Source organism: Uloborus diversus, chromosome 10, assembly GCF_026930045.1.
Source record: "Uloborus diversus isolate 005 chromosome 10, Udiv.v.3.1, whole genome shotgun sequence".
Lineage (NCBI taxonomy): Eukaryota > Metazoa > Arthropoda > Arachnida > Araneae > Uloboridae > Uloborus > Uloborus diversus.
The window spans coordinates 9,088,531-9,105,086 of record NC_072740.1 but is presented as its reverse complement, the minus strand read 5'-3'; the positions used below and the strand labels follow the sequence as shown (position 1 = coordinate 9,105,086).

The window sequence follows — 16,556 nt, the reverse complement described above, 5'->3', positions numbered from 1 at the left end:
CGTTTTAACCTGCAAAACCTCTATTTTCGCAACTGTTAGTCCTAGATGCATACTTCCACTTGCAAAAATGTTCAAAATCTGATGCAGAGTTGAGATATTGAAAGTTTGAGGCGTAAATAAAAATGAGTCAAAAAATACAAAATTTAACTTTTTACACAGGCCCCACGTCCCCTAACTTATACATAGGCAAATAATCTCCATTGAAAGATATTACTAACACAAAAAATTTGACATTTTGTGCGGCCAAAATTCAAGGAGATATTAGAGTTCAAAGTTTTAAGGGGCCATCTAGAAGATGGGATTAGAACTTATCGCTCTTTCAGAAATGACAGGTTGTCAAAGCAAAAAACCAAAGTAATTTATATTTCATTGCTATTCAAAAATAAATGCAAATTTTATGCCATGATATGTAAAAACACACTACAAAACCTCAAACAATTTGAAAAACCACACTCTATGCACACAACACTTGTTAACCAGTATATTTTCCCCCAAAAGGTGTTATTGACGGTAAGTGAAAAGTGGTGTAAGGCACAAAACGCTTCGTTTCATATCTCAACGAATATTGGTCGCACTAATTTCAAACTTTTTGGGTTGGAATTATTTTTCAATGGAGATTATTTCAGTAAGTATAAGTTAGGGGACTGGGGGGCCCATATAAAAGGTTAAATTTTGTATTTTTTGACTCAATTTTATTTTCATTTCAAATTTTCAACGTCTTAACTCTGCATTTGATTTGGAACATTTTTGCAATTGGAAGTATGCATCTACGACTAAGGGTTGCAAAAATAAAGGTCTTGTAGGTTAAAATGGAACACCCTGTATACTTGAAGGACTTTTTGAATCCCCTCCGGATGGTATATTCTGGCTATGCTAGTGCGTGAGGTAATTATACTTCCAACTAAGTTTTAAGCAAAAGTTTAGAATATGGAAGTTTTTTTTCCTTTAAATCTGAAACCGTCATATTATGTTTTCTCAAGTTGGGTAAAAGCAGATATCTTTAACAAAACTCAAAATTGTCAATTAAATAGTGAGTAGCTTTAGTAATTTCCTCCAAAGAAAAGAATTGGAATTTAGTAAACTCGATTGCATTCATTGGTAAATTTTGACCTTGAAAGTATCATTTTAAATGCTGTGACCATCCCTGAATTATTTTCCACAAGTAGCACAGTAAATTTAAGCCAAAAATAGGGTCGATGCTTCACAAATTTATAATTAGCTGGATTTTTCAGGATTAGTTCCTGAACCTGTGTAGATGAAATTCTTAAAAGTCCCCTAAGATCCTATGTGAGCTTCTATCCAAAATGGCGGATCAAAAATGGCCACCTGGTACATTTTGCCTCCCTTATATCTATGTCAAAAATGAAGATTTTTGAGTTTTGAAAAACCTGTAGGTTCTAGAAATAAAATTGCTTCGATACAAAACCTTAAATAACCAATAAAAATTTTCAAACATTTGTTTTGACGTCAAAAACTGAACGTAAACTGAGAGTACGTAACCGTACGTGAACATAAACTGTTAGTGAAAAGAGTCTTTCTTAGTCTCTCTTTTCACTAACGTGCCGGTTGAAGTGGCGTTAGATTGTCTTAAAATGAAATTGGTTGAACATAATTTTTCTTGTTTTGAGATCGATGAATTGTGTAGGCTAACTGGATCCTGCTTAGAACAAAATACTTTTATTTTCGACAACAATTTTTTCCGAATGACCGAGGGTCTCGCGATATGTAACCCATTGAGTCCTATCTTAAGCGACTTTTATATGCACTATTTTGAAGTTAAATTATTTAAAATTTTACAGTTTCCATTTTACGTCAGGTATGTTGATGATATTTTTGTTCTTTTGGACTTGTCTTTCAGTGACTATGATAGTCTTTTGTCAGTTTTAAACTGCATTGATCCACATATTCAATTCACCGTTGAAATGGAATCTAACAATCATCTCTCTTTCTTGGATGTTTCCATCACTCGTTCTGACAATTTTATCACTGCTGTTTTCCGTAAACCCATTGCAGTCACTCTTCCCCCACATAAATTATCTGTTCATCCCCCTCAACAAAAATTAGCGGCATTCAGAACTTTTGTTTTCCGGGCTTTAACGATTTGTTCTAGTTCCAATTTGCTCCCTGTAGAACTGAATTATTTAAAAAGTGGTGCATTTGATCGGGGGTTTACAATTGACATCATTGACACCATACACAGGAAACTTATCAATTCAACTAATAAAAATCAAGCACTGTCTAAGATGAATTATTCTAATTTGGTTGTTTTACCCTTTTTCCCAAGAATTAGTCTTCAAATTGCAAGAATTTTAAAAAAGTTTAATTTTTCAGTTGCATTTTCCCCTATCAACAAACTTAAATTTTCGCAACTAAAACACCCGGTTCCGGAACTTGACCGACGGGGAATTTATAGTATTTCTTGTCAGTGTCAAATGACATATATAGGACAGACCCAACGTTCTCTTAAATTCCGTATTAAAGAACATGAAAATTATGTCAAGAAGCATAAAACGTTCCTCGATTGCACAACACTGTTGGTCTTTCAATCATATTTTCGATTTTTCTTCTGCCAAGGTTATTCACGGGTGTGCCTCGATTTATGATTTAGATTTTTGGGAATCCTATTACATTTGAAAAAATTCTGCTTCAATGGATAATGATTTGTTGAGTACTCCCCCTTTCCCCAGTGTTTGGAAATCTTATCTTTAAAAAACTTTTTTCTGTTTGTGATGTTTTTCCGCACTATAGGTGTCGTTGCTGTTCTGTGACGCATGTGTTTCCGGTTTCCATGTCTATTTACTTTGCTTCCTTCCATTTTTTGTTCATTTATTGTTCAGTTTGCATTGTGTGGACTTTTTTTGCTTCTTTTTTGCACTGATGAAGGGGCTTGCATATGACAGCCTCGAAACAGCTGTTTGCTGAGTTTTTAACTCTTTTATACTACTTTATTTGTACTTTATGCACGTTGTTGTCATTTTTACTCATTCCATAGTACAAAGTTTTCGACTGCTTTTTTACAATTTACTCTATTGCATGTACTGGAGCTTAAACATCTATATATATAATTCTCTTACGTGCCGGCAAATGAAGGGGTGAATTTCTAAACCTCTGTTGGCAACACTTCGCCGATAAATCATGTAAACAAACTTCTACGTTGTTTTGAAATCTTGAATCACAGAATACTCAACGAACTTTTTTTTTTTTTGAGATGAGTTTGAGTCGGGCTGTGGCCCATTTCAACCTTAATCAGCAAAGAAAAGCTCAAAGAAGGCAGGAAACCGTTCTTGAATCCAATTTAAGACGAGCCATTTCCAGAGTTGTATTCTCTGATTCGCTGCCGATAATTTTTAGCGGCTGGGGAATTTTCAGTCAGCAGTTCCTTCAACAGATCAGGTGCGTCACACAATGCCGGTAACCGCACCTTTCCGTCATGGCAACATTTAGTATATTTATTTGCAGTATTACGCTCTTTCTGCCAATAAAGAGCACCACAAAATTCGCATTCTTCACACATTGCTCCACAATCATGTTCATCGGCAATGTTGTTTTGAACGCGTAGGCGCTTTGAGCGTCGTCTATTCTCTGCTTCAGTACGACAGTTCAGTTCAAAATGAATAACCGAGAAAGAATTTACTTTATTCCTTTTATTCTCAGCTGAAAGGTTTCGCCAAATTTGTTTAGGGTTATAGTAGTTTTAGTATTGTGTAAGCAAAGTAGCCTTGGCGAGTTTTCGCGTTTTTAGTTAAACCATTTTTTGTTCGTGACGTGGCAAGGATTCAGAATAACAACAAGAAGGACAAACGTTTGAGAAAATATGTTTGGTGCTCTCTGAGCCTGTTTTTAGTCATGGCCAGCTCTATGTGGCATTATCAAGAACAAGATCTTTTGAAGCAGTGTCAGTTGTGGCTCCCAAACGGGACATTTTTAATTGTGTATATGAGGAAGTTTTCTCAGATTAGAATATATAAGAGTGTAAATATGTAAATATATAAGAGTGTAAATAATGTAAATACATCCCTCGGGGGAGCCTGTAACCCCTAGAGGGCGCGTCCCCAGGTGGCGGATAGGGGAATGCCTTCATTGGTTTTCCAATGGGTGGTAGAAGGGAAATAAAATACCTTCCGCGGACCAACAGGTAGAAGTGCAATCTCTCCAAAGCAATGACAGACACTTTTGTATCTATAATGGTAAAGTTGTGCACATTGCCAGGGCAGTCATCTTACATACAGCAAAGTTAAACTGTCGAAAATCTGGCTAAAGCAGACAAATTAACATTATGAACGTAATTTTCATATTGGTTAAATGGATGGTGACCTAAATGCAATTACCAACTTTAATTTTTACGGAAAATTTTAGCTAGGCTAATGTATTGGCATACAGCGAGCGAGCGAAGCGAGCATGGATCGCGAAGCGATCCACAGGGAACTGCGTAAGCAGTTCCGGGGGTTGGCGAGCGATAGCGAGCAGGGGGCGATAGCCCCCTAGTTCTCTTTTAGTTCATAGTTTAAAAAATTTTGGTCTTTTGACCATATTTAATGAATCCTCCACGGCTGATGAGCTCTGGATTCATACTTTATCTTTTCCTATTTAATAGCTATTTGCACTTTTCCTTTTTATCATCATTATTTTTATAATTTGTTTAATATTTGGAATTTGGCTTGCTTATTTTATATTCACTTGGCTTTTTAGTTTTGCTGCGTTGCGCTTCTATGGGCTTTTGGTGTGGTCTTTACAATATTTTTCACTTTTATTATTATTATTATATATATATATATATATATATATATATATATACAGGGGCGGGCTGGTCGGGGATCCCCGACTGGGCCAACCGCCAAGTGGGCCACTTCCAGCATTCTTTTTTTTTTGAACTTAATACATTTAAATTCACACCCAACATTTTTTTTAAGTGTCGTAATAAAATTAAAAAAAAAAAAGACTTGTAATTTGTTTTCTCTATGTGAAAAAAGCATTTGGAAACAGGTTTATTCTTTTTCCATCCTAAGCCAGAGACCAAAGTAAACAGCCAAAGTCCACACGTGCGAATGCTTTCATTTCTTATAAACTTTCTCTCCAGTTTTTAGAGCTTTGGGCGCCATGGCTCCCACATTGAGGAAACGGGGGGGGGGGGGGGGGGGGACAGAGAAATTGATGCCGAACGCGGCCTGAAAATGGGCCCAAGACAAAAAAGGAGGGTTGAAAACTTGTATTTGTACATCTATTGACAAAAATTGAATGGGACTGCACCATTAGACAAAGCGGTCCTGGCCCTGCCATAAATGCGTGGATCCTACTTTGGGGTGTTGATACAAATGAGCAGGGAGCATGCACAAGGGGGGAGAAGGGACACCTGTTGGGCTGGTTCCGAGCCTGAAGGGGGCCCTAGATTTTTTAAATGAGGGGTGAAATGTATGTAGGAACGTTGTGGTAAACAAGATGGAGGGGGCGGGGGCCCATAAAAGTCATCTGTGACGGGCCCCAAAATTTCTGTATGTGCCCCTGGTATTCACTGGTTGTGACAGATTCAACTAAATGCTGTCAGTTTGCAAGATATTTCATTGCTCTATTGTACGAGTATTTTGATTTCAGACTCTCATACGGGAAAGGGACTATGATAAACTGAATCTTAAACAGGACAAAATTTTGACTTGGAAGGGGGAGCTCTTAAACATAGGCAGATTTAGGATTGCGTTCGAGGGCGGGGGGGGGGGGGGGAGAGGCAAGTATTTTCCTTTTTTATTGAGCAACATTAGTTGTAATCAGGGCCAGATTAAGACTTTACGGGGGTCCCAAATGTATTTCAGGTATGAGGTCCCTTTGTAGTCCTAAAGGCACCAACAATAGTCTACAATGGGGTTGCTTCCAAAATTTTACAAACATTTTTTTTTTTTTCTGAAAGAGCATGCTTAAAAACATAGGATTTAATCATTAGTAAAGTTTAATATTTTTTAACAGTTATTTTAAATGGTGCAATTTCATTTTTTACGCTTCTGCACATGACATCCCAAGTGATGAAATGCCATTCGCTAATGCCATTAGCGCAGAGCACAATATTTAACTCGCTTCTTTACTCACTCGGACTGGCAGCAATATGGTTGATAGCAAGCGTAGAGCGGAATATTGAATTCGCTTCTAAATTATCATAACCTGGAAACGTGGTAGATAGTAAGAGTATGCGTTCAGCGCGCCAGTGGAGATGCGCCAAACTGCATCACTTGTGCCGTCATAAAGACCACGCCTTATTTTCAAAATCGGACATTTAAAAAATAATAATATTAAATAGAACTATGGGAAAATGAAAGTATTTTCTCGCTCTATGTCTTTTTTTTGCTTATTCTATTAATTTCAGTGACTAAAAGTAGTACTTTTGACTGAAGGAAACAAGAACATCAAGGACTTTGATGCAAAAACCAGTTGCATCCAAACTTTTCTCTTTTTTTTTAAAAAAACAAATTCATTTTTGCGTGGGGAGAATATAGATGTTCCGATTGGTGCAACAACGAGACACAAATGTAAGATCAGACCTCTGCTTAGTAGTAAATAATGAATGAAAGATATTAGCCTTTCTATCGGACATTGATGTTATTTATTGGTCTTACCATCTATGAGTGAGTCTAAACTTACCTGATTCTTGGTTCTTGCATCAAGGCTTTCATTTGTGTTTTTGAGATTTAAATATTAGAAAATTGCCAAAGTCCTTCAAACCTTCGCCACTCCCTTAAAGTCACTAAAGATAACTTAAAATTTCGCTTATAGAAATTTCCGTGAGAGAGCTCCATAACCCTTTTATCTGCACTATACCCTAAAATTGATTTCAGTTTCAGAAAAAAATGCCCAGAGGGAACTAGTGCTTCTTTCAGAACAAAAAAAAGGCAGTATGCTTTCTGATAAAAGGGCACTTTTTAAGAGAAGTTTTGTCAAATAAAAAAGGTGCTTCTTTTAATTTTTGGTATGGGTACATACAACATTCAGGTGTTTTTGGTAGTAATTATTTTTAAAATATTAAAAATCTTTTTGTTGTTTAGTTTTAAAGGTAATGCAAAAAACATTCAGATATATTCAAATCGGATTTTTGTGGATAAGTGATTGAAACGAGGGAGCGACGTTTCAAGGCCAGGCTTGTGTGAATATTTACCTTTTGGAGAAAAAGAGGGTTGATTAAATTTGGGGTCAAAGGTTAGCTTAAAAGTGGAAGGGCGCGGCGGCCTCTTAAAAAATCTTGGGTGAAACACTCGCGAAAACTGTCCCCTTTCCTTTTAATGTTTCCAAACATATTATAAAATTATGTTTTGTAATTTTCAATGTCGAAAAATTCGAAAGGGGAGTCGCTGGATTCCCTGTAGTAAGAAAATATAGTTTAAAATTGGGTCACGTATACTTCAGTTTTTCAATAGTTCAAAGTCGAAACGTTTTCGTAGAGAGTTCCCGATGCTTCCTGTTCCATTAATTTTACCAAAGGTAGCCTAAAATTGTATTTCTAAAACTTTCCATTTCGGAGAATTTCTAGGAAGAGCAGACAACATTCTATTGTAAACAAAGACAAATGGACTTCAATTTTGAAAAAAAAAAGTTAAGAAAACAAAACCGTGAGGGAACCCTTTCTTTTTCCTCTTCTATAACGTTACCAAAAATAGTAAAATTGTGGTTTTTGACATCGACTTTGAAAATATATCTTGGAAGGGAACTAGAACCCCTTCTCCCAATTCTTTTCTCCTTAGGTCTATATAGATCAACCAATTTCGAAAATTTTACGGGTTGATTTACTTGATTCCTCCCTTTCCTCGTGTCCTTCCTCTGTTATCAGTATAGAAGCCTAAAGATGTGCCTTTTCAGACTTATAACCATTAGCATCCTTCTTTCAAGGCACTTAAAAAATGTGTTAGTGTTAGCTTTATTTTAAGTTTCATAATTTTCTATTTTTAGAACTTTAAAACTTGGTATAGAAACTTAAAGGGAAATAGGAACTAGCGGTAGTTTAATGTCTTTGCTCGGCTTGGAAGAATCGAGATCAGGTTCTGTTTGATTTAACTTTTTTTATTCAGAGAGGTGGGCCAAAATATTAATTTGCCGACTGGGCCAAAGTCAGCCAGTCTGCCCCTGTATATATATACAGTAAAATACTTTTAACCCGAAAACGCTTAACATGAAAAATCGGTTAACACGAAATGATATCGCGGTCCGGACAGTGTACATAGCAATTTAATACATTTCTTTTCTTTTAATACGAAACAAAATTCGCTTAACACGAAAAAATTTTTACATTTTCGATCTTCAGTGGCCAGTTTGCTACAAGTCACTGAAGAGTTTTTCCATGGAACAGTTTCGTGGAATTTCCAAGAATCGGTTCCTCTTCATTCACAGCCCCTTTTTTGACCATGCTTTTGTCCCCATTCAACAGGGATCTTTCACTCCCTCTCTAATGAATAGAATCCTTCTCTTCTACAGAGAAAGAAATGTCAAGAGTTCGGGGATAAGAAATTCCCAAGCATTTTAACAAGCATTTATCACTGTTCTTTTCTTCGTTAAGTTGGTTGTTGAAACTTGAATTTCGCATTTATTTTGGCAAAGATCTAAACTGTGGTTCTTGTCTGAACTCTGTTTTCGTGTTTTACGGGCACAATGGCTGAGAAACGGAAGCAAACGGCCATTTCTTTAAAGATGAAGATGGATTTAATTAATGCAGTGGATGAAAAACGCAGGAGTAAAATAGAAATTTTCAAAGAGTTTGGCATAGCCAATTCTACTCTATCAACAATAATAAAAAACAGGGATCAAATTTCGGCAATGTTTGAGCGCAGTATGTTTGAACCGGAGAGGAAACGGATGAGGACTGCAAAACACGAAGATTTGGAAAAAGCTTTGCTGATTTGGTCCAAGCAAGCTAGGTCACAGAATGCTCCGATATCAGGTCCCTTGTTGTTGGAAAAGGCTGATGAAATGGCAAAAGGAATGCAAATCGAGTTCTCCGCAAATCCAGGCTGGTTGGAGCGCTTTAAGAAAAGGAACAGCATTGTTCTGATAAACGTTTGCAGGGAAGCAAACAATGTTTTACCCACTATGACCGACGAATGGTTGCAATCCACGTTATACCCTCCATAATTCAAGACTACGACCCGAAAGATATCTTCAACGCCGACGAAACTGGGTTATTTTATAGATGCTTACCCAACAAAACTTTAATATTTAAAGGACAGTCATGTTCTGGAGGGAAAATTTCTAAAGATAGAATCACGGTATTGGTTGGCTGTAATTCAGATGGTTCTGAAAAATTACCATTATTTGTAATAGGGAAGAGTTTAAAACCCCAGTGTTTTAAGAATGTAAGGACTTTGCCAGTTGAATACACGGCCAATAAAAAAGTGTGGATGTTGGACACCTTATTCAATGACTGGATTATCAAGTTGGATAAACGACTTTTATGAGAAAAGCAAAAAGTCGCACTTATCACTGATAACTGTCCAGAACATTCTGATAATACCAAATTAAAAGTATTAAGCTTATATTTTTGCCACCAAACACCACAAGTGTTTTACAACCATGTGATCAAGGTATCATACAGAACCTGAAATTCAATTATTGAAAGCAGCTGCTTCGAAAATATTTAGTCGCAATCGAAGCAAAGGAAGATTTTTCCATTAATTTATTGGATGCATTGCATATGTTGCGCTCAGCATGGAACTTAGTGAAGCCAACGACAATAGAAAATTGTTTTCACCATGCGGGGTTCTCCAAATCAGCACATTCTTCTGTATCTCAAGAATCAACCAAGATTGAGACTGAGCCAACATGTCTTGATCTTTTTAGGAAAGTCTCAACATTGCTTGGTTGTCCAGCGCTATCATTTAATGAATATGTTGCAGTGGATAATGATGTGTGTACAGCACCTGTTTTGACAGACAGAGAAATTTTAGAAATTGCAGAATCCAAATGTTTCATCTAATCTAGGTTCGGACGACGAATCTGACAGAGCCAACGATCCAGTTCCTGTTCCTTCTTCTTCAGAAATGCAGAAAATGATAAAAAGTATGCGCAGTTATTTAGATGTGCACTCAAATGGAGAGATGGCTAAGGCAATGGATGATATCGAGAAGTTTGTGGAGAATATGGCGCTGAAAAAGACAATTAAAAAAAAGATAACCAACATGTTCCCCGAAACACAATTTTTTACTTGCATTTTGTTCCAATGAACGTCACTTACTAGTTGTTTGAATGGAATTCGAAATAAAATTGAATGGCATTGAAAATATTCGTAACCATTGCTTTTTTATAAGAAATCTTTCAACACGAAATTTTTTTAACACGAAAAAATATTTTGGTCCCCTCAGTTTCGTGTTTAACGTATTCCACTGTATATGAATTTTAAGTCTCGCAAATTTTAATCTTTTTTGACTTCGGACTGTTTTCTTCCCTGATGACTGCAAAGAATTAGTGTTGCACTGGAATGAAAATCTGTTCCCAGCAATGGTAGGAGTTGAAAAGTTTGATAGACTGGCAAAAATAGAAAATTTTCAATAAAAGGAGTAACTATTAGGACTCCCTGAAATCCCAGGCGAACAATCTACAGTTGGTTACCAAGCACTGAAAAAATGTGGCATAATGTATAAAATTCATGCACTTTAATGTTATAGGACCATCTTTTTGAGTCAGTTTTCAGCAGTTTATCCAGATCCACTGGTGCCACTTCTGGTCCAAGCAGGGTGCTTTTCAAGTGATTGACAAAATGGGAACCAAATAAAAATAGCTGATAAAAAAACGAAGACATTTGTATAACAAGTAGCAATGAAGCTCTATGATGTACGCATAACCATACTGCCGTGGGCAAGTAAAAGGGCAGCAACTGCAAATTTTTAATTTTTTTTGCAAATGGGTGTGTTTGCAGTTACAACAAATGTTTCCTTGCTTATTAATCAGTGGATTACTGGTAGAACACTTGTAACACATAGGAAGGACTTCCTAAAACAAACAAAAAATATACTGCAGTGGGCAGGTAAAGTGCAGTAACTGGAAAACTTAATGTTTAACTTAATATGTAAATTCTTACTATACAAGCAAACCTAATTTTGAAATTTACATTCTCATTTTAAATACCTTAAATTCAAATGGTTTTAGTTAAATAAAGATATTTTTCTCTAAAAAATATTTAAAAACTGATATTTTTTAATGCTGCAGCTAAGATTGAACTTTGGCTCCGTCAGCCCCTTTATTTGAGGACTTATGAGTTAGAAATAGCTGCTTCTCTTTCAAAATTTAAATTTATATAGAAATAACAAACTTGAGAGAAATGGTGCAGTATAGTAAATTTGTACAAAATAGGATTTAGTAACACTAACAAATGAAAAGCAATAATAAAAAAATCATAGTTTAAATACCCTGGGTCTTCCTCGTATAACACAGTTAATTCGTCCCGTGTAGCATCAAAACCGTACTATAGGAGACTTTTTTATAAATAGCTTTTTGACTCATTTTTTATGCTAATTACTCATGTACAGTTCATAAATAATGTCAATATGTTTCGCATTATATCAAAACTGTGTTATACAAGACTTAGAAATAATGTGAATCAAGGAATGTGTACAGTGTTATATTGAAACCAAGTTTTAAAGTACAAATTTTATAACAGCTGAAATTTCGACTTTATAGAGCATACAAACAAAAACTGGCAACCAAAGCATGTAATGGCTCACTAATCGAAAATTAAAAGAGTTGTTGTATACGATACAACTTAATTATTTTACTTCCCTCAAACTAAAACTAGGATGCACAACAAGAAAAACCTTTATCAACTTTCCTTACTAAGAACAAAACGCATTCTATCAGAAAAAAATTCCGATTTTTTTCTATAGCAATAAAGTTTGTCTGAGCAACAACAACAAAACAAAATATGAAATAAAATAATTAGAATTCTCATTTTATATTTTGTTTCAACTACATTTTTTATTTATCATTTGCCAAATTTAGCTTATGTTTATTTCTAATTTTATTTTCTTACAATGCATTGGAAACAAAATAATTTTCATCTTTTTGTTTTTAGGACACTGCAATGATAAAAATGTTAAAAGTGAAAAGATAGTATTATACGGGAAAACCAAACCTTTGAGCCAAAGTCAAACAATTTTTCGTAAAAAATTTCATTAAAATAAACTAAAAACTTTTTAGAGTTATTATGATGCATTTTTTAATAGTGTATTATATAATACTATCTTCCAAAATTCGTGTGTTATCAAAACCATGCGGTATTTAATTCAAGTTTCGAGCCGTGTTATATCAAAACTGTTATAATAATCAGAAAATTTGTTACCGTGTAATATGGAAACCGTATTGTAGAAGTACCGTGTTATACAAGGGACGCCTGTATCTTGAAGAAAAGCGATTTTAGTTCTTTTCCTTCAGTTTGCCTCACACTCCAATAATGCATGCCAAAAAAATAATGCTTTAATATACAACTAATTTTCTACAGCTATCCCCATTTTCCTGATCTTATTTTTATAATTGAATTTTGGGAAATAAATACAATGCTTTAAGAGTGATATGTTCCATGTATTGCATTAATTACTACCCAATCATTTCAAGCATAATTAATAAGGAAAAAATTTCGTACTATCTTTGAAACTAGTTATGGCTGTTTGCCAATTTTTGTTGAATTTTGGAATGTCATGGACTTGAGGGGCTATTTTGATTTCTTCCCTTTTCTGCTTGATTTTGTGTGTTCTTTTTTTTTTTTTATTTCCTCCATTTTGCTCTCTGACCACTCTCATCTCTGTGATGTATGACATTTTGAAATTTTATTCACTGATAATAGGATATCCTAGTGAATTGCACCTCTCCCTGCTTTTTGGAAACAATATTATGCATTTGTGTATGTGTTTATATAATATTTATCAAGAACTAGGCCCCCCAGTGCCAGCCCCCCCCCCCTGGAAAACTATGAAATGGTGTACCTAAAGTTATCTAATAGTTTCCGATGAATCCTTAAAAATTTTGAGAGAAGTTAAAAAGTCTTTAATTTTCACTTTTAAAAATGAGTATGAACCTTGCAATCGCAAAATCACCAATATCTTCATTTTCGTGAAAATAAGTGCTTTTATAGTATTGGAACAAGAATCTCTTTCTGATCTAAAACATTCATCTACAAGACATTTTGGCAGCCAGAAAAAACGAAGTGAGTTACTAAATTGGCGATTATCTCTAATCCATTTCCTTTTCTTTTTAAGTCAAGCTCTATTCAATACATATATTGGCGAAATATGAAATTCAAAATGATATGCCTGAGGCTCCTATTTTTACGAGTCTCATTTCTCAGTGCATCCGCTGATGTACTTACACTATATGACCAAAAATATTAGGACACTTTCAAAAATTCCATTTTTAAGGATTTCTCGAGAAATAAAAGACCACTTTGTAACTTTTGTCGCAAAAAAGGTATGTTTTAGCTGCCATTTTCCATTAAAAATAATATCACCCATGCATTTTGGGGACCGGCTACAAATTGAAGAAAGTAAAAATGTTTTTTGATCATTGTTCATCGTAAATAGCTGAGAATAAGCTGTAAATTTCAGAAATTAGTTTCCTTACTATGCACAATTATTTGACGTACTTTCGAGAAAATCTCACTGATATTCATGAAGATATAAGCATTTCTTTCAGAACTACAAATTTTATTTGAAGTTTTTGGTTCATGACACGTAAAGTTTTCTATCAAAGCTTTTTTTACCAAACTTTCAGAAAACTTGACAGCACACAAGAGGAGTATAATATTAAAATTTGAAATTAAAATATTGAAACTTTGATAAAATATAGACATTTAAAGCAATTTATTTCACCCTACACATGTGCAAAAGATAGCAATTTATAACTTTCATAATCCAAACCTCAACTTGATTCTCCAACTTATAATAAAATTCCAGTTCAATATCTTAAAAATTCACAAAGTTATCAGGTATATAATCAGCCAAATTTAAATAGATCTTGGATATGCGACGACTCGTTAGGGGTCGTTCGCAGGTTTGCAACATTTGCTTGCAATCACTCAATGTGAGTCATGATAAAACAGATTATTTTCGGACAATCCCTCACGATTCATAGTCTTCCCAAGAGCTATTCAAATTCAGCTTATTAGAACGCTGATAACTTTTTGAATTTTTAAGATATTGAACTGAAATATTATTATTGGTTGGAAAATCTAGTTGAAGATTAGGTTATGAAAGTTATTAATTGCTATCTTTCCGAAATTTGCAAAAATTTGTTTGATATTTCTTACTGATAAAATACAGCATAGCAGCCTCAGATTGTGGTATTTCTTTGAGAACTTTAGTGATCTTGAATTTTTTACTTTTTGAGAGCATTTTCAAAATAGCTCATTTCTGATCATAAAAAAATGGGAAATTTCCAGTGTGATAATTTAGTGCATCACGACTAGCGCATTTAAATGTGTTCACAAATGTTTTTTTTTTCTATTGCCAAAGCACTTGATATTTACATCATGGGCCTTCATGTATCACAGATACATGAGATTGGAGCTAAAAATTGAATTAAAGAAACTATGATGACAAATTAAAAAATGTATAAAACAGTAAAATTATAAACAACAAAACAATAAAAAATGTACGATGATTCAAAAGAGAAAAATTACAAATAAATACATGAAATACAAAATAATTCAGTCACTAAATGTCAGCATCATCGTCTCCCTGGCACGGCAATATGGGTCACCTAGATTTTCTTTGTTCAAAGAAGAACATTTGAGCAGGTGTTCTTTGTTCACAAATGGTAAGTATTCGTTAAGTCGTTTATTGTTCCATGATTCTGACACCACATATATTTCACTTGTCAAAAAAAAATATTAAATTGTAGTATGATCTTACTTGTTTGTTCAGTTGCTTATTTAAAACTATAGTTGATTTCATCTTCTGAGTTTAAAGCTGTAATGTGCTTTTTATTCATTTGTTCTAATGAAATATAGGCATTTGAGCTTGCCAAGCAGCATCCAGAATATAAAGTAAATGTCTTTGTCCCTTATGCAAATTGGCTTGCAGAAAATGATCGGTTTGTGGATGCTCAAAAAGCTTTTTATGCTGCCGGATGTGAAGATCAAGCTGTGAGTGTACTGGAAATGCTAACAGATATCGCTGTAAATCAGAAAAGATTTAAGGAAGCTGGCTATTATTACTGGATTCTTTCGATGCAGAGTCTAAAAAGTGCCGCTGGTTTGTAAATTAAGTTAATTTTAATCTTGACTTATTTAAGTTTTCTGGCCTGCTTGTGTCTTGAAATGATATGAGTGCTATCAGCAGCGGATTTTAGGGGGGACCCAGGGGGTTAATGCCCCCACCTCCCCACAAAGGATGAATTAATTTCACTATTTTATTTATTACTTTTTAATTGACCTTTCTTTTGCATTTTTTTACGTAGTTACTTAAAAAGATCACAAAACACACACAGCATATTTTGAATAAAAGCATTTTTGTTTGCTAAAGAAGTATTACTGAAGTCAGAAGCCCAGAGTTGCAGAATACATTTAACTCGCTGGTTTCGAATTCAAGGGACTGTATTATCGTGATTCGTCCACTAATTCTTCTTTGATGTAATCAATAAATAACTTCTTTTTTTTTTAATGTGTAGGCACACCTAAAAGAGTCATTTTGATTCAGGAACCTATTTGCGAAGTAATATTTTTTTTTTTCAGCTTATTAAAAATGCAAAATGAAAGAAGTCATATGATAATTTCTTGGAAAAACCATGATTTTTATGTTATGAAGTTATGATTTTCTTTATAAATTAATTTAAAAAAACTGAAGTGAGGTATTGGTTTATTTAATAACCTTGCCCTTGTGTTATAATCATTATGACAATGTTCCTAAGTAAAGCCGCTTTTAGTCTAGCATCTCGGTGACATTATATTGGGTTTAGTATTTAAATGGCTTGAAACGTTAAAGTGTTCTCCATCCACAATCAAAGTATATTAGTGCATAATATTCATGTACTTAGAAGTAGATTCATTGACCTGAAGGAATCCTAAAAAAATATAATTTAAAAACACGCACATTTTAAAATAAAGTCATTTGTTATGAAACATCAAAGGCTTGCTATTCAATTTACCGTGCCCCCTCCAAAAGATTTTTCTGTGTCCGCCCCTGAGTTCTATAGTAGCAATACTGTTTTTTTTTTATATTTCTAACTTACTAAACATTAATCTATAATTCCATTTTATTTTAAACAGAAAAGTAGGTTTGTTTGATTATGTTTTGTTTTTCTCTTAAAGAGAGCTTTTTTAAGGGGTTGTTTTACTCTAATCAAATTAAAGCTCTTGTTTTTCTCAAAGAGTATTGAGCTATTTATGTTTAAAATTAAAGTATAACTACATACACAAATTTTAAGGAGTTGTGAAACGTAATGAGCAACTTTTCAGTCTCGCAAGTTGGTGGAACTGTAATAATACTTCCATATTTTTCTTCATTTCTGATTGACTACTCTGACATTTATCTAATACAGAGATCGGCAATCTATGGCATGGGTGCTACATTTGGCATGCCAACAGGACCCTGGCCTGCCCAAATTTC

At 34.4% G+C, this 16,556-nt stretch overlaps 1 protein-coding gene across 1 annotated transcript in view; it reads left to right on the top strand.

The window, feature by feature from the left end:
- Positions 1–16,556, top strand: part of LOC129231244 (intraflagellar transport protein 122 homolog) — an 87,699-nt gene that overhangs the window by 48,966 nt on the left and 22,177 nt on the right. Inside the window, 1 exon segment of the mRNA XM_054865522.1 lies at positions 14,960–15,203. Within this exon segment, the coding sequence (XP_054721497.1) occupies positions 14,960–15,203 (244 nt within the window).